Genomic DNA, 17083 nt, shown 5'->3' with positions numbered 1-17083 from the left:
TTTAAAGGAAAATGTAATTTAGAAATGAAACTGATATGACGTGATAATAATGCTGCGTGCAGTATTTGAGCCCAGGAGCATCTTTGTGTGTAGATGTTACCAGTTTGGTGTATTTATATTCCACCTGTGCTCTTTTCTTTAACAATGCAGGTACCTGTTTCGCAGTGGAAATATCGAGACCAATGGAGATAAATTCTTCAATACAACAGTGGAAGTACTGCCTAGCAGTGTGAGTAACGTGTGTAAGATAAGATAAGATAGAACTTTATTAATCCCTCGGGTGGGTTCCTCTGGGAAATTCGGTTTCCAAAAGCACAACACCGACAGAAGTTACAGTTACAGATTATTATATATATGTATATATATATATATATATATATCCCTCCTGCCATCCTTTAAAAAACTCACACCCATCACCCTAGGGACCATTCTCAGCCACGCCATAAAAAGACCATATATCCATATCTTATTCCACTTTAAATTAGCCAACCTTGTAAAACTACTTCTCCCTGAAATATTCATGTAAAGTTTTAATTATATTTTCGTTGTTTTAACCCTTCAAATCCCAGTGTTATTACATGAGCGCCCTGTGTTATAAGCCCCAAAAACCAAAAAACGAAACTAAATATTTCCACAAAAAACCAGTTGAAGTAATATGTGATTGTCATTATAAGTAGGCCTTTAGATGGACCAAAGATTGGCACCAACATACATTTTGACCTGCCATTATTTTTTTGCATTTTTTTTGCAATTTAAAAATTAAAACTTCAAGGCCCTGAGTCTTCATTGACATCCAAGAAAAGAAGAAAAAATAAAATCATATGATGATAATTTGGGGTTGAAAAATAGCATTTATAATGGAAGTCAATGGGCAGAAAATGGTCCCCAGGGTGATGGGTGTGGGGATTTCTGCTGCTCAGCCATTTTAGGCTGATTTAAGGAATTCACACTGGAATATTAACATTGACAGGTAAAAACTATCCTGTGGCAAGTTTGGTTATATTCCACTGAACACAGTGGAAATGGCAGCCATTTAACACATAGCAGTGGCACAAAAAGGTCCCAAGAAGGCAGGAAGGATATATATATATATATATATATATATATACATACATACACACATACACACACACACACACACACACATATATATATAAATACAGAGACAAATATAAATAAAATAGAATAGAATAAATAGGAATAAAAATAAAAATACAAGTGAATTGCACATTTCAAGTATTGAGTCTATTGCACCGTTGACTATTTACAAAAAGTATTGCACAAGGTATTGCACAGTGAGGTGAAGAGGCACTACAGCTTAGTTGTTCCCTTAGTTGTGTGTGCGTGTGCTTATTTTCTGGGCGTGTATTCTTTAGTTCTAATGTTGCGGTTGAGTGGGCCTTGGTTTTCATCTCGGGTGTTGATGAAAAGAGTAGCAAGGCAACAAGAAACATCTACCACAACAAGCTATCTGCTATCAGCCTGCTGCCTCTATTTAGCCGTGTGTGTGTGTGTGTGTGTGTGTGTGTGTGTGTGTGTGTGTGTGTGTGTGTGTGTGTGTGTGTGTGTGTGTGTGTGTGTGTGTGTGTGTGTGTGTGTGTGTGTGTGTGTCAGTCACGCTGAAGGGGAAAAGTGGTCAGGCCAGCGGTGGCCTTTGAGTAAAGTTAGACAGACATGGAATCCCTGTGTGGAAGATAAGAGGGAAACCTCATCGTTTAGTTCCAGGTCCACAAGCTTTTCAGTTCACAATAACAACAAACAAACAAAGGATTGGAACAAGATTTCTGTTTTTATTTTTTATTATGAAATATCCAGTGCTAGATGTGGTTCCTTAAAGGCCAGGACAGTTGATTCTGCTCATCTGCACACAGCAGTGTCAGTGGGAGAAACGTTTCATCTCATCCAAGTGACTCAAGTCAAGTCATCTTTATTTATATAGCACATTTAAAAGACATCAAGTGTCGGCCAAAGTGCTGAACAGAGGGATAATGTGATAAAAAGAATTAAAATAGATAAGATGGAAACTATCACCACTCACAACAAGTTTTTCAGTCGCAGTCACGCACAGACAAATCCCACAGTTGTGCAACTGATCACAACCATAAAACAGCCGTTTCAAACAATAACGCTGCAGATGTGGAAGCAAAGTAATTGTGGATGTCTGATCAGGCTTCATAGCACAGAGTGTACCCGGGGAAATTACACCAAGTCTGTATAGTTTGTCTAAGATACACAGCATAAGCAGCTGAGGCCTTTAAACTTCTCATAAGTGATCGTGATTGACTGCGAGGGCTAGTTTCTTTTTGCCATTATGTATTTTAACAGAATGACATCACTAGTCCCCAGAGTCCGTGTCTGTTCCCAGATCAGCTAAATAGAACTTTTGACTCAAACAGTAAAATGATCAAATGTGGACTATCCAGTATTATGTTACTCTTTTCTAAGTTAATAAATGATTTAATAATTGATCAAAATACAGATTTATTTTGTTTTCCTTCAAAAACCTGGCTGCAGCTGGATGAATTTGTCTAAATGAATAACCCTCCCAGAGTTCTGCTAAACCGCTATCTGGGTCCTCACAGCACAGGCTGAGGACGAGTGGCAGCAAATTTTTACTCAAAGAATTATCAAGAAATCCAAATAATTTGACAGATTCATGATTCATTTGAAAGCCTCACTCTTGGCCTTGTTACCCTCTAACACATGAAGAAGTTTGGTTTTGTTTCTGTCTGATTTCTTAGACTTTTTACCTGAATTGTTGCTCATAACATTCACGTGGATGCGCCAAATGACAACCCCTACACTGCATTGTTACTCTTTGCTAAATATGAATGAACTGACTGACTGTTTTGATCACACACGACATAGAAACTGACCAATAACCCAAATCTGTCTGGACAGTAACGTCCATTTTACAATAATGGACTGCACAGTTTCAGTACACTCTTCTTCTTTTTTTTTAGGAAAGTGCTGTAAGGCACGGCAAGTTTATTTATATAGCACAATTCAACAACAAGGTGATTCAAAGTTCTTTACAGAGACATTAAAAAACAATAAAAAGCATGGTAATAATTTTTTTTAAAGGTGCTTCCTTCTTATCTTCTTCAGTGGAAGAATATGCCACAATAATGTAGAGCAGCTATGTAAATGTTATTCTCAGAAGTCAAATATCTCGTGTTACATCCTCACTGCATACGTTGCAGAAAACTGTGGCTCCTCTGAAAAAAGCTTGAAATCAGAGGTTTGATCCCCTGATGTAAGACAGATAACTTGAAAACTGGAGAGGAAATGACATTGCACTCATTTAAAAGAACTTTGTTTTGCATGGAAGGATAGTTTGCAGCTCTACAAAAACCCTTCCACAGACTAGGTCATTTTACTACTGGCTACTGATGTAGTAAAATGAGATAACCCCAGGCTTCTTTCAGCACTGTTGCCAGGCTGACAGTCAGGGCCAAGTCTTCCTTTTTTACCTGTTTTATCTGAACTAATAATGAATTTCACCACAAATAAAATGTTCCAGTCACAAAGAAAAAAAACATGTACATTTTATTGCATATGTATACATTTTATTTTTGCGGGTCATACCCAGATGTATTGAGCTATGAAGCTGGATGACACCAATTTAAAGCAGCGGTCCCCAACAACCAGGGCACCGGTACCGGTCTGTGAGCCGTTTGGTACCGGGCCGGGAGAGTTGGGCTCAGGTGTGAAATTTATGGTTAACTCTGTTTCCCGGGGTCTTTTCCCGTGGTGTAGCTGTGTGTCTTATTTTGAAAGAAATATTTACACGTTACCATAGTGACCAGAGAGCGTTAAGGGGCAGAGAGGAGGATGTTACTCTGTGTTGTCTGCGAATTTCAGGAGGGCGCTGCTAACAAAGTTACACGATTACACAGTGAATTCACGTTTGCTATTATTATATTTACAAAATACAGTTTTTGTCTTTGTCCTATCAAAGACAGCTTAAAGGTGAAAATACCGTCTGATATTAAACCGACACGTGGCGCAAAAAACGTTGGACTGCTGATTCAAAGTCATGTCTTAAAGACATAAAAGGCTGGCTGACTTCTAATTTCTTACTTCTGATCTCAGACAAAACTGAGATTATGTTACTCGACCTGAAAAATCTTAGTAACATTGTTTCTAACCAGGATGGCATTAGCTTAGCCTCCAGCAACACTGAGAGAAATCTTGTCCTTCAGGGTCCAAATGAAGCAAATATGTAGCGCTGCTTTCATCCACAGAGCATCTCTAAAGTTATATCCTGTCTCCGAGTGATGCCGATGCTTTGGGGCTGGACTGCTGCAGACCAGGATTAGGAGGTTGTTCTAAAAGTTCCTGAAAAGCCTCCAGTTAATTCAAAATGCTGCAGTGGGAGCACAGAGAGAGAGTTATTTCTCTAATACCATGATGTCTTACCAGTTTGGATTTGGGAGACAGACATCCTCTCTTCTTTTAAGATTAGATTCAAAACTTTTGGATAAACCTTATAGTTGGGGCTAAATCACATGACCCTGAGCCATCTCTCATTTTGAAGTGCTATGACATCAGAGACAGATGGCACCTATGTGTGCAGTCTATTCTGATTGTATGGGTAGAGAGCTGTCGGGAATATGTCGCGCAAACCTCAGCTTAAAACTGACTAAAACTCTGCAGAAGACTGCCTGCGCGTCCTCAGTCTTCTTGTGGTGACGTCTTCTTGGCACACCTTCAGTTTGGAAACGGTACTAGTGCTTGTACTGAGTTTACACTTTCAAATGATGACATATAATCGCATGATTTCTCCCCTTATATTACTCGTTGACTCTGACTACATGTCCTGATAGGACTTCATAAAAACCTGTAAAAATGCCAAAGCAGTAAGGTAACCAAAAAGACAACACGTGTGGTCGTTACGTAAATTTACAAGTTCGTAATTGTTCCATAAACATGGGCAGCATTACCAGTGTTGGGCAAGTTGCTTTGAAAAAGTAATTAAATATAGTTACTAGTTACTTCTTCAAAAAAGTAACTGAGTTAGTGAGTTAGAAGATTCTAAAAGTAATTAATTACTTGAAAAGTAACTATTGCGTTACTTTAAAAAAAAAAAAAAAGTTTAGCCCTCTGGGCTCCAGGGTATAATTGGCCATTTTTAACCACTTTTCTTCCTCACGTGTCTGAATTTACAGTTATGTTTTCATTTTGACAAACTGTAGTAACACAATTGATCTACAATCAGACAAAAAATATAACTTTCTACTCGGATTTTATATTTTTTACTGTAACAACCACAAACATGTTTATTGAATCATATTTCATAACTTTAAATTTCATGTGCACAAGTTTTGCAAACAACAAAGATATTTGCAGCCATTTACCTTTTACCCTTTTTAAAAAAAATTAAATAAACTATTTACAGAACAATCAGCTGTTCTTCAATAAGATGCCACACAAGTTATTTGTGCCACTGCAAATATTTCTGTCCACTATAAAGGAAACATCACAGCCTGATACCTGCAGGTCTGACAGCAGCAGGTGTGTCACTGCTGTTTCTACCTGGAGACAGCAGTCGCCTCATTGTTCTGACACACAACACAAAACTATCCACAACACTACACACTAACTACACAAGACAACACACTAACTACACACTCCAAACACGCTAAACGTCACATCTCAAAACTCTCTCTCCCTCTCTCTTCCTAAACAACCAAACATCATGTTGCCATGTCATTTCTGATTGGTCGACATGGTGCATTTTTCCACCAACACGAACGGGCTGTTTTTTGTTTAGTTTTTTATGTTTTGCTCATAAGCAGAGAGCGCTCGCTGCGCTGTCTTTAGACGTTAAACGTGACGAAACTATTCAGGAAAAAACACGCGTACATATTTTTTTTATCATGACTCTGGTTTTACTGGCCCATCAACACAATTTAAAACCTGGTATATATCACATTGTTGCTTTGTCATCTTGAAGTGGTCATGTGATTGACCACGACTCTGAGGTCTGAGGTCTGTTGTTCGTCTGTGGCACAGTTTTTAAAATATAATCATCCATGTTTGCTTCTGTGGGGAATACGTTACCCGCTGTCTCTGGAATACCACAGCTCCTGCTGATCATGCTGAACTCCAAATGATAGGCAAATGTCAGTGTTGTGCCTTTTACACCTGAGATACTTGTTTTCTTCTTTTAGGTGCTGGCAAGACACAAAGTGGCCATTCCTCATTACAGGGAGTCGGGCAATGGCTTCATCATTGTTGGTAAGTGCATAAACCAAAGGAAGGGGCTCCCAGCGTCTCAAAAACGCTCATTTATCGTACATTTAGCAGCAATCACACATTATTCATCAACCATCTGTGTTAACCCTCTCAGGCTCAAATTAAGTTTTAGTTGCTAATGCACAACCAAGTCCTGCAGTGGTACTTCTGAGTAAAAAAACCTCATAAAATATGTATGTGGGGGAATCAGGTTGTTAGTTTTTAACTGTTGTAAATCTGCAACGCCTGCCTGGAGAGGGTTGAAACTAATGAAGAAGGAAAAGCATGCCAACAGGTTCCTATTAAACGCTGTATGGCCGAGGATGAAGTAGCTACTTATTATTCTAAAAGGGAAATATTATTGTACATTTAGCCGCTGCTCAGGTTGCTCTACCTGTTGTACCAGCAGCTGGTGCTTTGAACCTCTGCTGTGATGCCTGAGTGAAGCTTCCCTGTTATAAAGCGGCAGGTAATTGGCCAGTAGTTTGATGGTGTCACAGCCTTGTAGGGATCCTTCATAATCAGGACTGTTCTGCCTCTGTTAGCCAGTCCCTTTGTGGTGTTCTTGTTCTGGGAGAGTACTTCACCAAAGCTCTGAGCAGCTGTTCTTAGTTTGTTCTTATTACCATTAAACGTGTTCACAGCACTAAGTATTTCGCATGTTTGAAAAAGCTTTTGCATTATATGAGAAAAGGAAGTTACTCTGTTACCTGTGCTTTTTATAGACACCCCCCCCACACACACACACACACACAACCAACCTACTGCTGTGTGTTTCCAGGTGAATTTGTGAATGGATTAGCTGAAGGAAAGATTGAAGCAGCACTGCAGCCGGTCTCTGCACTGCGCCTGGTGGTCCACTCCGACTCCGATGTCTGGGCTCTGCTGAGTGAGGTCTGACCCAAATACTTGTGTTAAGTGTGTTTTTATGCACTTAAAAACAATCTCGTGTAAGAAAATAAATAAATAAAAACAGTGAAAAAAAAGAAATGCACAAAACTAAAAGCAAGCAGCCATCAAACAAACAGTTCTTCCCTGTTCTTATGTCACATGATGTAATTTGATGTTATGAAACGTATGTGATCAAAGTATCTTGTTGGATTTCTGTCATTCAAGTTGCTGATTCTTAAGATGAACCTTTAAAACGGACTCAGTACCACTGTGGTCAGCTCACAGTAGTGCTAGTAGGCCACATGCTCTGGATGCAGCAGTTTCTCCCATCAGTATCCCAGCCACTTCACATACGGCTGCACCCCCACTCCCACAGAGTGCACTGAAGATCATCAGGAAACAGGAGTTGTGGCAACTAGTACAAGAAAAGAGTCAATGTTGTGGTTTCATATGGGCTCAAAATGTGGTCATAAATATTTTGTACTTGTAAAAAAGATTTGTGTGTGCGTAAAAAAGATTTGTGTGTGGACTTGTGTGCCAAAAAAACCCTGCAAGTTACAAGTACGAATTTTGACCCTATTTTTCTTCCTTTCATCTGATTGGTCAATGTCATGTCAATCACAAATGTAACAATCCAATCAGAGAACAGATGGGTTTGGCTGTCAGAGGGGCGCTTTTTTGAACTGCAGGTCCTTGAAGGGTGATACAGTTTGAAGCTGGAGGATCGCTATATAAATATCCGATAGCAGCTAGGTCCCCTAACTTTCAGTAGCTGTTGAAAGGATAAAGTTGTGCTATATCAGTGGTTAGAAATACCGTCATTACTTTAGGATTAGTTTAACACAACGTCAGGGCTGACCCGGGACCATTGCTGTGAGTCACAGTGCGCAGCATAAAAGTCCTTTCACATCGGACGCAGGATGTGCTGCTAATGCTAACTGCTAACTAAAAGCAAAGGATCCAGAATTTGTTGCTGGCTGCTAGGCTCTGTGGGTTTTTGCAGCAGCTCTACCTGTACTAGATGCACCTGCTCCTTGTCTTTTCTATCTCTGACTTTATGTCCTCTACAAGTAGGGTTGCCAACTTCCTGAAAAATAAATAAGGGACACCTCGTGGCCAGGGCCAGGCGACCCAGTTGTCTTCACCCTTCCCAGTGTGGTGAATTTTCTAGCTCTTTTTTTTAACCATTTGACTTGAAGTTGATTTGAGTAGATGCATATTCTATTCTTTGTGATATGAACACATGTGAAACAAATGATCATTTAGCCATTTATTTTTAGCTCAAAATGACAACATTAACACAGTAAAACAGGTCTCTTTCTTAAACAGAAGCCTGTCATGCTTAACTTTTGAGAATATAAGTAAATCTTTCTTTAAAAGAACTCTGTCCTGCTTAACTTAAAATAATAGAAAACAATAGAAAGAAAAACATTCTTGTAACAGTGCACATTTAGTGCATTTAGTACAATTGGCTTCAGTTGAGGTATTATTTCAGCTTTTCTAAAGCTAATCAGCTGCTCCTGTTTGTAAACCCGCTTGTTCCCATGATTACGCATCTTAACTCATCATCATTATTCATCTATGTATTACTTTTATGTATTAGTGATCTATTTGTTGTAATCATCTATCCTTGCAGTTGTTTATTACACAAAATAAATTATATTATCACACTTCTGGCCACATAGCGCTGATATTCACTGCACATGCCCATATTAACTTTTTCCAGCCAGGTGTTTTCCTTTTCCCATTCTTCCCTTTCTCTGAGGGGAACAAACATTGCTGCTCTAATGCTGGGCTCACACTGTGCGGTTTTAGGCCCATTTTGAGCCGATTTTTGAGTCGTGCGACCGTTTTGGTGATCGGACCGTTTTTTGGCCTTCGTCGTGCGTCGTGTAGTATACGTGGGGTAACGAGAAGCGATTAACACCTCGAGCAGCTCCTGATCATCAATCGCTCGTGAGCCGCTCACACTGCTCACGCGCAAACACGTAAACGTCGGTGAAAAAGACGGCGCAGCACGGCTGTGCAGTGTGTGATCTGGACACAAGCGATGGAGGCACAACTTGTAGAACTTTGGAAAGCTCATCCGAGCCTTTTCGATGTGGCCTCACAAAATTATCACGACCACAACAACCGTGAAAACAGTTGGATTTACATGCTGCTCAATCACAGCTGCCTGATCATGTTTTTCATTAGCAATTTAGCAAAGTTGATGGTGGTGGTGTGTCTGTGTGAGTGAAAGACAGAGAGCGACAGATTTTCTGCTATAACCTTCATGTTATGGAGGCACAGTGTGAGCACTCAGGTCGCATCAGAGCATCGGGCCGTATAGTGTGAGACCTGCATCGTGACCTACCAACTTCTAACCCCTGCGAGTCAATCCTGCAGTTTGAGCAGGAGCTGAATAACGTGACTGAAAAAAAAATCGCACAGTGTCTGCCCAGCATAAAGCTGGGCAAACAGTGTGCGATAAGTGTGCTGTCAGCTCATTGGTCACAAAGCAGGAGAGGGGCTGGGAATTATGTTTTCAAACAAAGTGTTAATTCCATTAAAAGTTATAGACTACTTTTGATTCTCACTGTATTACGGGACAAAGTGCGTCCCTTATTAGCTCAATACGGGACGAGTACTTTTGTTTCTAAATACGGGACGATTCCGTATTTTAAGGGACGGTTGGCAACCCTATCTACAAGAGTTTCTGGTTTTTTTGCTGGTTCTTCAAATGTTCAATAAAAACATGTATGCTAATTCATAACGAAGAAAGCTTTGTAATGAAGACTGTCATTTCCAAAACACTGCCCGCCCCCACCCCGCAGCGCTGTTGAAAAGGCTGTGGAAGTCCCTGTATTAAACACGTAGACCTGTGACACAAAAATCACCAAACTCGGACGACCACAGACTGTTTTCCTTCGTGGTGATGAAGGAAAACGCTGGGTTGGCATGTAAAAGGGCATTTATTCCCTTCAAAGACCTGCAGTTCAAAAAAGCGCCCCTCGACAGCCAAACCCATCTGTTCTCTGATTGGATTGTTTAATTTGTGATTGACATGACATTGACCAATCAGCTTAAAGGAAGAAAAATAGGGGTCAAAATTCGTACTTGTAACTTGCAGGGTTTTTTTGGCTAAGTCCACACACAAATCTTTTTTACAAGTACAAAATATTTCTGACCACATTTTGAGCCCATAGTTTCAGACTACTTTCAGTTCCTGTTAAATCAAACAGGAATATTCATTAAAAACAGATCAGGTAGAAAACCAGGCTTGTTGTACAACCGGTCTGACCTCTAACTCTCTTCCTATGAAGTATGAGGTCAGACTGGAAAGAACAGAAATAATAGAGAAAAAAAAATTATGACGAAACGCCCTTATTGAGCTCCGCTGTTACTTTCACAACTGGGCTTGTGGTGGCATGCAGATGTTCAATCACACAGCAGCTAGTCTGACTGAAGTTATTCTGAGGTGCACCAAGTTGTTTCAACATATACCTCATGCATGCGTGCAGGTTTCCCTGCAATAACTCGGTCTGTGAAAATCTACAAAGCTCAGTTTTTCTTTGTGTTACTTGTTAACCTAAACAATAAGCCAGGAAGAGGTAGGTGGTGGCGTCAGTGGATGCTGTGTGTGGTTAACACTTTTCTTTTTCTTTCTGTCTGTCAGATACTCATTAAAGTTTGAAGACCACAGACAAGAAGGAAACTCTCACTCAGGCTGATTAGTGCGCCACCTGCTGCACAAAGACTTTGTCTACATGGACGTCCAATAAAAGGCTTACATGTGCCTAAACTGCCTGTTATGTGAATAATCCTTATTCACATAACAGGCAGTTTATGTGAATAAATTTGGACACTTCCATCCATCCTGGATGGAAGTGTCCAAATTGGCCACAGTGGTGGCTCATATTAGCTGCTTAAATTCACTCCACCCAAACGTTTCACTGATGTAACACCAGAGCTATTCACTGAGTAAATTACTGCACTATTCTATTTTTGTTACAAATAAAGAATATCAAGTTGTCTTGTAAGGATTTCATTTCAGCTCATTTTACATGAAAAAAACGCAAAACAGGTTCTTCAAAGTCCAAAGAATCCCCTGCAGCGACAGCACTCTTTAGTTTGATGCTCAAAGATGTCAAGTTTCATCTCATCATGCATCTGATACAGGCCATTCCTATAGGCTGTCCAAGTATGGTGACACTCTATATTTTACTTGACGCAAGCAAAATCCAGCATTAAAGCATGCAGAGGATTCTGATGTAGTGTTTGTATCCACAGTCTGATGCTATATGGATGCACAGAAGGTAGCAGCTGCATCAGTTCCCTGAGAGCTAGACACACACTGTAGTTTCTTCTGACTCAATGATACTAATGCACCGCTGATATAAATATAACCGAGCAAAATATTTTGACATTCACATCTGCAAAAATTTAATATTGCATTTTTTTTGTTCTTGAGCAGCAGGTCTCCAGGCTTTCTTTGGATAGTGGCGTTTGATACTGGTCACTTTCACTCTAGTCCTTTAACTGACCATCCATCCATCCATCCATCTTCATCCGCTTTGTCCGGGGCCGGGTCGCGGGGGCAGCAGCCTAAGCAACTTTTAACTGACCACTTCCAGAGAAATCTTTTGTTTGTTAAGCCACTTAGCATAAATCTATGAACCATTCAAGCATGAGAAAGGCACCAAACTCGAGATGATCCAGTGTTGTTTAGACCAGCGGTCCCCGACCTTTTTTGCGCCATGGACCGGTTTAATGTCAGACAACATTTTCACGGACCAGCCTTTAAGCTGTCGCAGATAAACACAACAAAATAAAATGATCTGACCAAGACAAAATCTGTGGTATCTTGTAAATATAATAATAAATGCAAATTCACTGTAATTGTGTAACTTTATTAGTCCTTTATTTTATTAGTCCTCCTGAAATGCGCCAACAACACTGAGAGTAGCATCCTCCTCTCTGCCCCTTAATGCTCTCTGGTCGCTATGGTAACGTGTAAATATTTCTTTCAAAATAAGACACACAGTCACAAAGCAAATATAAGGCACATGAAAATATATCGAAAAGTTATAACACACAGGAAAAGACCCAGGGAATCAAAGTTAACCATAAAAACAACTCAACTCTTACAATGCAGATGTAACACTGTAGCAAAGATACTATTTTAAATTGCATCTTTGTCATCATTTGTACATATTCTTCTTCTTCTTCTCGTTATTATATAGTTGAATATACCAAAATAGTTTCTTTCCTTTTTTTAGTTTGACCACCTTTCTGTGTTCTTATTCATACACCAGCTGTTAAATGCATAATGGATGGTATCAGGTCCTGGTGAGCACCTTTAGTTGACTCCGTGAGCGGCAAATAAAACAAAGAGATTGTTAGCTCAAGAAATATCACTTAGAAACGTCATGAAAAGATCGTAACTTTATTTAACTAAGACTTGCCAAGTCAAACTGGCAATCGAACAAAATGTAAACAGTATACAGCATGGTTAAAGAGAAGTTCATCAATCAGCGCACACAGGCTCAAATCAAAATGACACATCATGGTTTTAGCTGTGAACTCAAACAGTGCCACTAGTGTTGTTTAATCCCAACCCAAGCAGCAAGAAAGAGGAAGTGACATCACGCTGAAATGACAAAGACCAGGGGTTTGGAACTAAAGTAGCCATTCAAAGATCCACTGGAGCTGTAGCAATGGCAGCAACACTGACTCAGAATTAAAACAAGGTGTGTCAATCCCATCTTAGATCAAGCCAAGCTCCTCACTAACAAGTATCGAGAGCAGAAGACAGAATTTAATGTAAACACTTCAACATCTGTGGTGTGGAAGTTTTCTTTTTGTGTGTCAGGCCTGTGTGCAGCGCTCAGGAGCAGTAACGTCACCGGTATTTTCAAAGCATCATCTGAACTGTGACAATTGTAATCCAGTGTCAGTTCTTCGGTGATGCCTTCCTGTGTATCAGAAGATCTGCAGGAGGTGTAACACTAACCACACTGACTGGAAGCTAATCTATTATTCTTGTTTCTGCTGATTTACATCTGTGAGCACCGAATACATGAAAACACCGAGACTTTTGTCACACTCACAGAATAGCCATATAAAAGCAAACCATTATTTATTTAATGACTCCAAAACGTACATGCAGTACAGCTCACAAGACTGCTGCCCCTCGGCAGGCTTCCTAAAGGTGGAAACCTAACCACGAGTTCAGCTTGTTTGCTGATACACAAAAGGCCAGTGTAAGATTGCACTTTTGTCTTTGCTTTGTATGTGTGCAAAATGCCAAAAAACAAAGTCTGAATATATGAACATGGCACAAAAGCTGAGCTCTTACGTCTTCTGAAACTCAAAGCACTCACCGTCGCTTAAACAGGAAGCCCGTCTTACACACTGATTGGGTCTGGTTTCTTTGTTTACATCAACACATTACACAACAGGATTCTAGAAAGTCTAGTTCCAGGTATCTCACCGGTTTCCTGTTTGTGTGCCACGAGTTTGCAAACATAACTGAACTGACTAACTGTGATGTCCACAGAGTTGGTGTTACAGTTAACCAGGTGACAGCTGCTTGAATCGTATCTCATCATTTAGATATTCCAGAAGAACAAATGGGATTGACAGTGTCGTGTAGAAGTGTTCCTCCAACTTCCTGAGGTCTTTTACATATTTGTCACACTTACATGTTTCAGATCAAACAAACGTTCATATTAGACAAAGATAACCGGAGCAAATATAAAATGTAGTTTTTAAATGATTATTAATTATTTAAGGGAAATAAACGATACAAACCCACCTTTCTGTCCCTACTTATGGTTATTACCCCCAAAGACCAAATAACTGGTTGTGCAACAACTGCTGTCAATTATTTGTGTTAAGTGGCAACGAGTGTCTCACATCACTCAATCGGATCAAGTCGGGATTACTTTTCCCACATAGGTTGGTTTGCACAGCTTTAACATGTGTAACAATCATTTAAAAACTGCATTTTACTCATTTCAAAGTCTAACTTTTGATGATCTGTAACAAATATGTAAAGAAAATAAGAAATTAGGAAAGTGCTAAACACCTCACAGAACTGTACTTTATGAAATAGGACTCATTATGTGGGAAAAACAGCAAAGCATGTTTTCCTTCTGTAGACTTGCACAGATTTCAGGCACTCAGATATCAGAAGAGGATTCAGGCCAGCTGTCCTTCCTGACAAGTGTGTGTCAGCTCGTGAGTTAGGTTTAATATTAATGTGCAGCTCTGGATCAGGTCTCCCTTTCTTCTTTTTCTTCTGGACATTCTCTTTTAATGAATGCAACACTGGCCACTGCAGCCACATTACGAAAACAACAAATTCCCTTATTTGCACATGTTAGAGACAGAAACGGGTTTCAGGTTTCAGCAGTATTAAAGGGTCCGTGAGTCCAGGCCTCTGGTACGGTCTGGGCTCTGTTAGGGACGGTGGAGGGGTGGATTTAGGTCAGGCCTCTCTGAAGGTCTCCTTACTTTCGTTTGCTCTTGGTGTCAGTGGTCTGAAAGACACTGGAAGCCGACATGAGGTTCTCAATGTACTGACCCAGGACCTGGTTCTCCGACTTCAGCTTCAGGTTCTCTTCCTTTACAGCATCGACTCGGGCAGACAGGTCTGAACACGTCAACAAAAACATCAGTCAACCATACAGGAATGTGGAAACTACAAGGGTGGTAAACGTATTCATTACAGTTTAAAACATCATCATTATCCAAGAATCCATTAAAAAACATTTAAAGCTCATTCATAGTTCAGCAAACACTGTTATGTTAGGTGCACCTATTCTGTGTTTCCTTCATTTCTGTCACACCTCCTGATCTTTCCACTCTCCAAACACAAAATAAATGTGTGTGTCTGTTCACACAACACATCTCAGTGCTGCACGTGCAACAGGGAAATTATATTTAACCATAATAAGAAGCTTTGTATTGATTCAGAAAGTAAGGCAATCGCTGAGGCCACCATCGACCACTGACTTGGCGTGAAACACCAAGGACTTTGTCCACACTGCAGAGACTGTAGGGTTGTGTTGAAGTCACCTTTCCCCACTGATGTTCAAACACTGTGCAACCAGAACTCTCAGAATGAGTTTCTACTATCAGCCAGACGGTGCAGAGTTCAACGGGCCAAACTAAGCTGGTTTAAAAATGAGGCTAAACAGCTCAAATCCACTCTGAGTGATGCAGTGTTGCTGTGTGTTATCAATCTGTGAACATTCTGCTGGCACAGATACATTTATGAGTAACATTCACATAGAGAAATCAACACTCTGATGCTTCCCACTAAAAGCCCATTCACAGTGCGTAAAGTTAGGGGCAACTTTTAAAAATGTAAATGCACAATTTCATCTACAAATCCCAGCGTGACATGAAGCTGCAACACGAGTCTAAGCCACCCCACAAGAAACCTTACAGTTTATATTTAAAGAATTCATTTTCCATTTTAGCAGGTAACAGCTGTGAGGCTGCACGTGCCTACCCTCTAAAGTGTGCTGAAGCTCCAACACCTGGTTGATGAGCCTGGTCTTCTCTTCCAGCTCAGCCTGGTTCTCCATGTCACCTGCAGCAGGCGAACGGAGCCGTCAGGCGCAGGAAAGAGTGAACATGCACACTGTGGAGGGGTGTGTGTGTGTTGTCTCACCATCCTCTGAGCTCATGGTGAAGTACTCGTCTTCCTTTTTGGAATGCAGGGCTGCGACTCTCGGGGACACTGCAGGAACATTTGACAGTTAAATATCTGTAAGTTAGCTTATCCACTGTTTGTAGCAAAAGCTACGCATGCTTGAAAACGACCGTACAGCTTTTCACACGTATGTTACACAACGTGATGAAATGCTGTTGACCAAAACTGCTCTGGGCAGCTGCCTCAGCTGTCACTTGGCAGTAAACGCTTACATTTTGTTGTCATGCGGTGCACACAATTCTTTTTAATCATCACTTTTGCCACACCTATAATAATAACAACACATTTTAACAAGAGTTTATTATTCTCAGCACACCAGTGCAGCGCCGTGACTAAGAGACAGTGCCTACAACAGCGTTAATAATGCTAACAGCTAAACCCTATGACCGCTTGTTTGTCTGGTATCGGACCCTTCTAAAGGTCACGTGAACCACGGGTATTTTTAAAACTGATCAAAGAGACCAGCTGGCCAAAGTAAACCACACCGTGCTAACAGTGTGGTGCTAACTAGCTGCTCCTATGCTAATAACCGTTAGCCGGAGGCAATTTAAAATTAGCTGCCACACGCAGTTAGGTATAAGCCGTAAAATGAAAGGACCCATACCCAGCGACGTGGAAAAACAAACGTTGCAGCGCTAAATATCGATAGGAAAATTAAAGACTAGCGTAATTCAGCACAGCTTGAATGTTCTCGGCAGTGCTAGAATTCATTGGCTATTATCAGGCACTTGCACCTCACAGCCGCCAGGGGGCGCCGTACACCCCGCTGGGACAAACAACAGAACGACATCATAGTTCATCTTTCCCCCTTTTTTCCACTGTTTGCAGTTATTTTATTGTACCACAGTTCTTGCCGGAAACAACACTTAAGGTGTTGCACACTTGAAGGTAAATCGCTTAAAGCCACTCCTTTTTTGAAGTTGGAAAATGCTGTTTTAGATAAGCTATGCAGGCCATGGTCACACAGTTAAATCTAACAGATATTTATGCTATTATATGTCTTTGTTCCAAGATTATATTAATGAATAAAAACCAAGCTAAAAGTATAGAGAAAGAAAATAGTTAACTCGAAAAGTAAAACTGAAAAGTTAATTGTAAATACACACATAGTATAATAATAAGGAAACATACAGCACTGAATCAAACACTGAAACTAATTTAGAAACAACAACAACTGAACATGTAAACCTAGTCTAAACTATAAAGAACTGAAAATATAAACATTGGAAAATAATTTTATAAAAA

The 17083-nt window shown here is 40.2% G+C and overlaps 2 protein-coding genes across 3 annotated transcripts in view; one reads left to right on the top strand and one right to left on the bottom strand.

Annotated features, from left to right (window-relative positions):
- Positions 1 to 11910, top strand: part of LOC146581471 (alpha-1,3-mannosyl-glycoprotein 4-beta-N-acetylglucosaminyltransferase B) — a 37399-nt gene extending 25489 nt beyond the window's left edge. Inside the window, exons 12-15 of the mRNA XM_085283177.1 lie at positions 151 to 229; positions 6177 to 6243; positions 7022 to 7134; positions 10790 to 11910. Coding sequence (XP_085139303.1) covers positions 151 to 229; positions 6177 to 6243; positions 7022 to 7134; positions 10790 to 10807 — 277 coding nt within the window. The 3' untranslated portion in view covers positions 10808 to 11910. The remainder of the gene's footprint in view (positions 1 to 150; positions 230 to 6176; positions 6244 to 7021; positions 7135 to 10789) is intronic.
- A 633-nt stretch (positions 11911 to 12543) lies between these two features.
- On the bottom strand, positions 12544 to 16965 carry LOC146581470 (short coiled-coil protein B-like). Of its 2 annotated transcripts, none has more exons than XM_085283143.1 (4): positions 16443 to 16965; positions 15797 to 15865; positions 15635 to 15715; positions 12544 to 14770 (listed from the first exon to the last, which is right to left on the bottom strand). In XM_085283143.1, exons 2-4 carry the CDS (start codon positions 15810 to 15812, stop codon positions 14628 to 14630), a joined length of 240 nt encoding a protein of 79 aa, XP_085139269.1. In that variant the 5' UTR covers positions 15813 to 15865; positions 16443 to 16965; the 3' UTR covers positions 12544 to 14627. The 2 variants fall into 2 exon arrangements, with proteins under 2 accessions (XP_085139269.1, XP_085139259.1); XM_085283133.1 differs by lacking the exon at positions 16443 to 16965 and adding an exon at positions 16051 to 16432.
- Between the last annotated feature and the right edge of the window lie 118 nt (positions 16966 to 17083).

The sequence above is a fragment of the Mchenga conophoros genome, linkage group LG2, assembly GCF_057382185.1.
Source record: "Mchenga conophoros isolate Kocher_MC1m ecotype Shallow Benthic linkage group LG2, M_conophoros_male_GT1.1, whole genome shotgun sequence".
NCBI classification, from domain to species: Eukaryota; Metazoa; Chordata; class Actinopteri; order Cichliformes; family Cichlidae; genus Mchenga; species Mchenga conophoros.
This window is presented reverse-complemented; position numbering and strand designations above follow the sequence as displayed.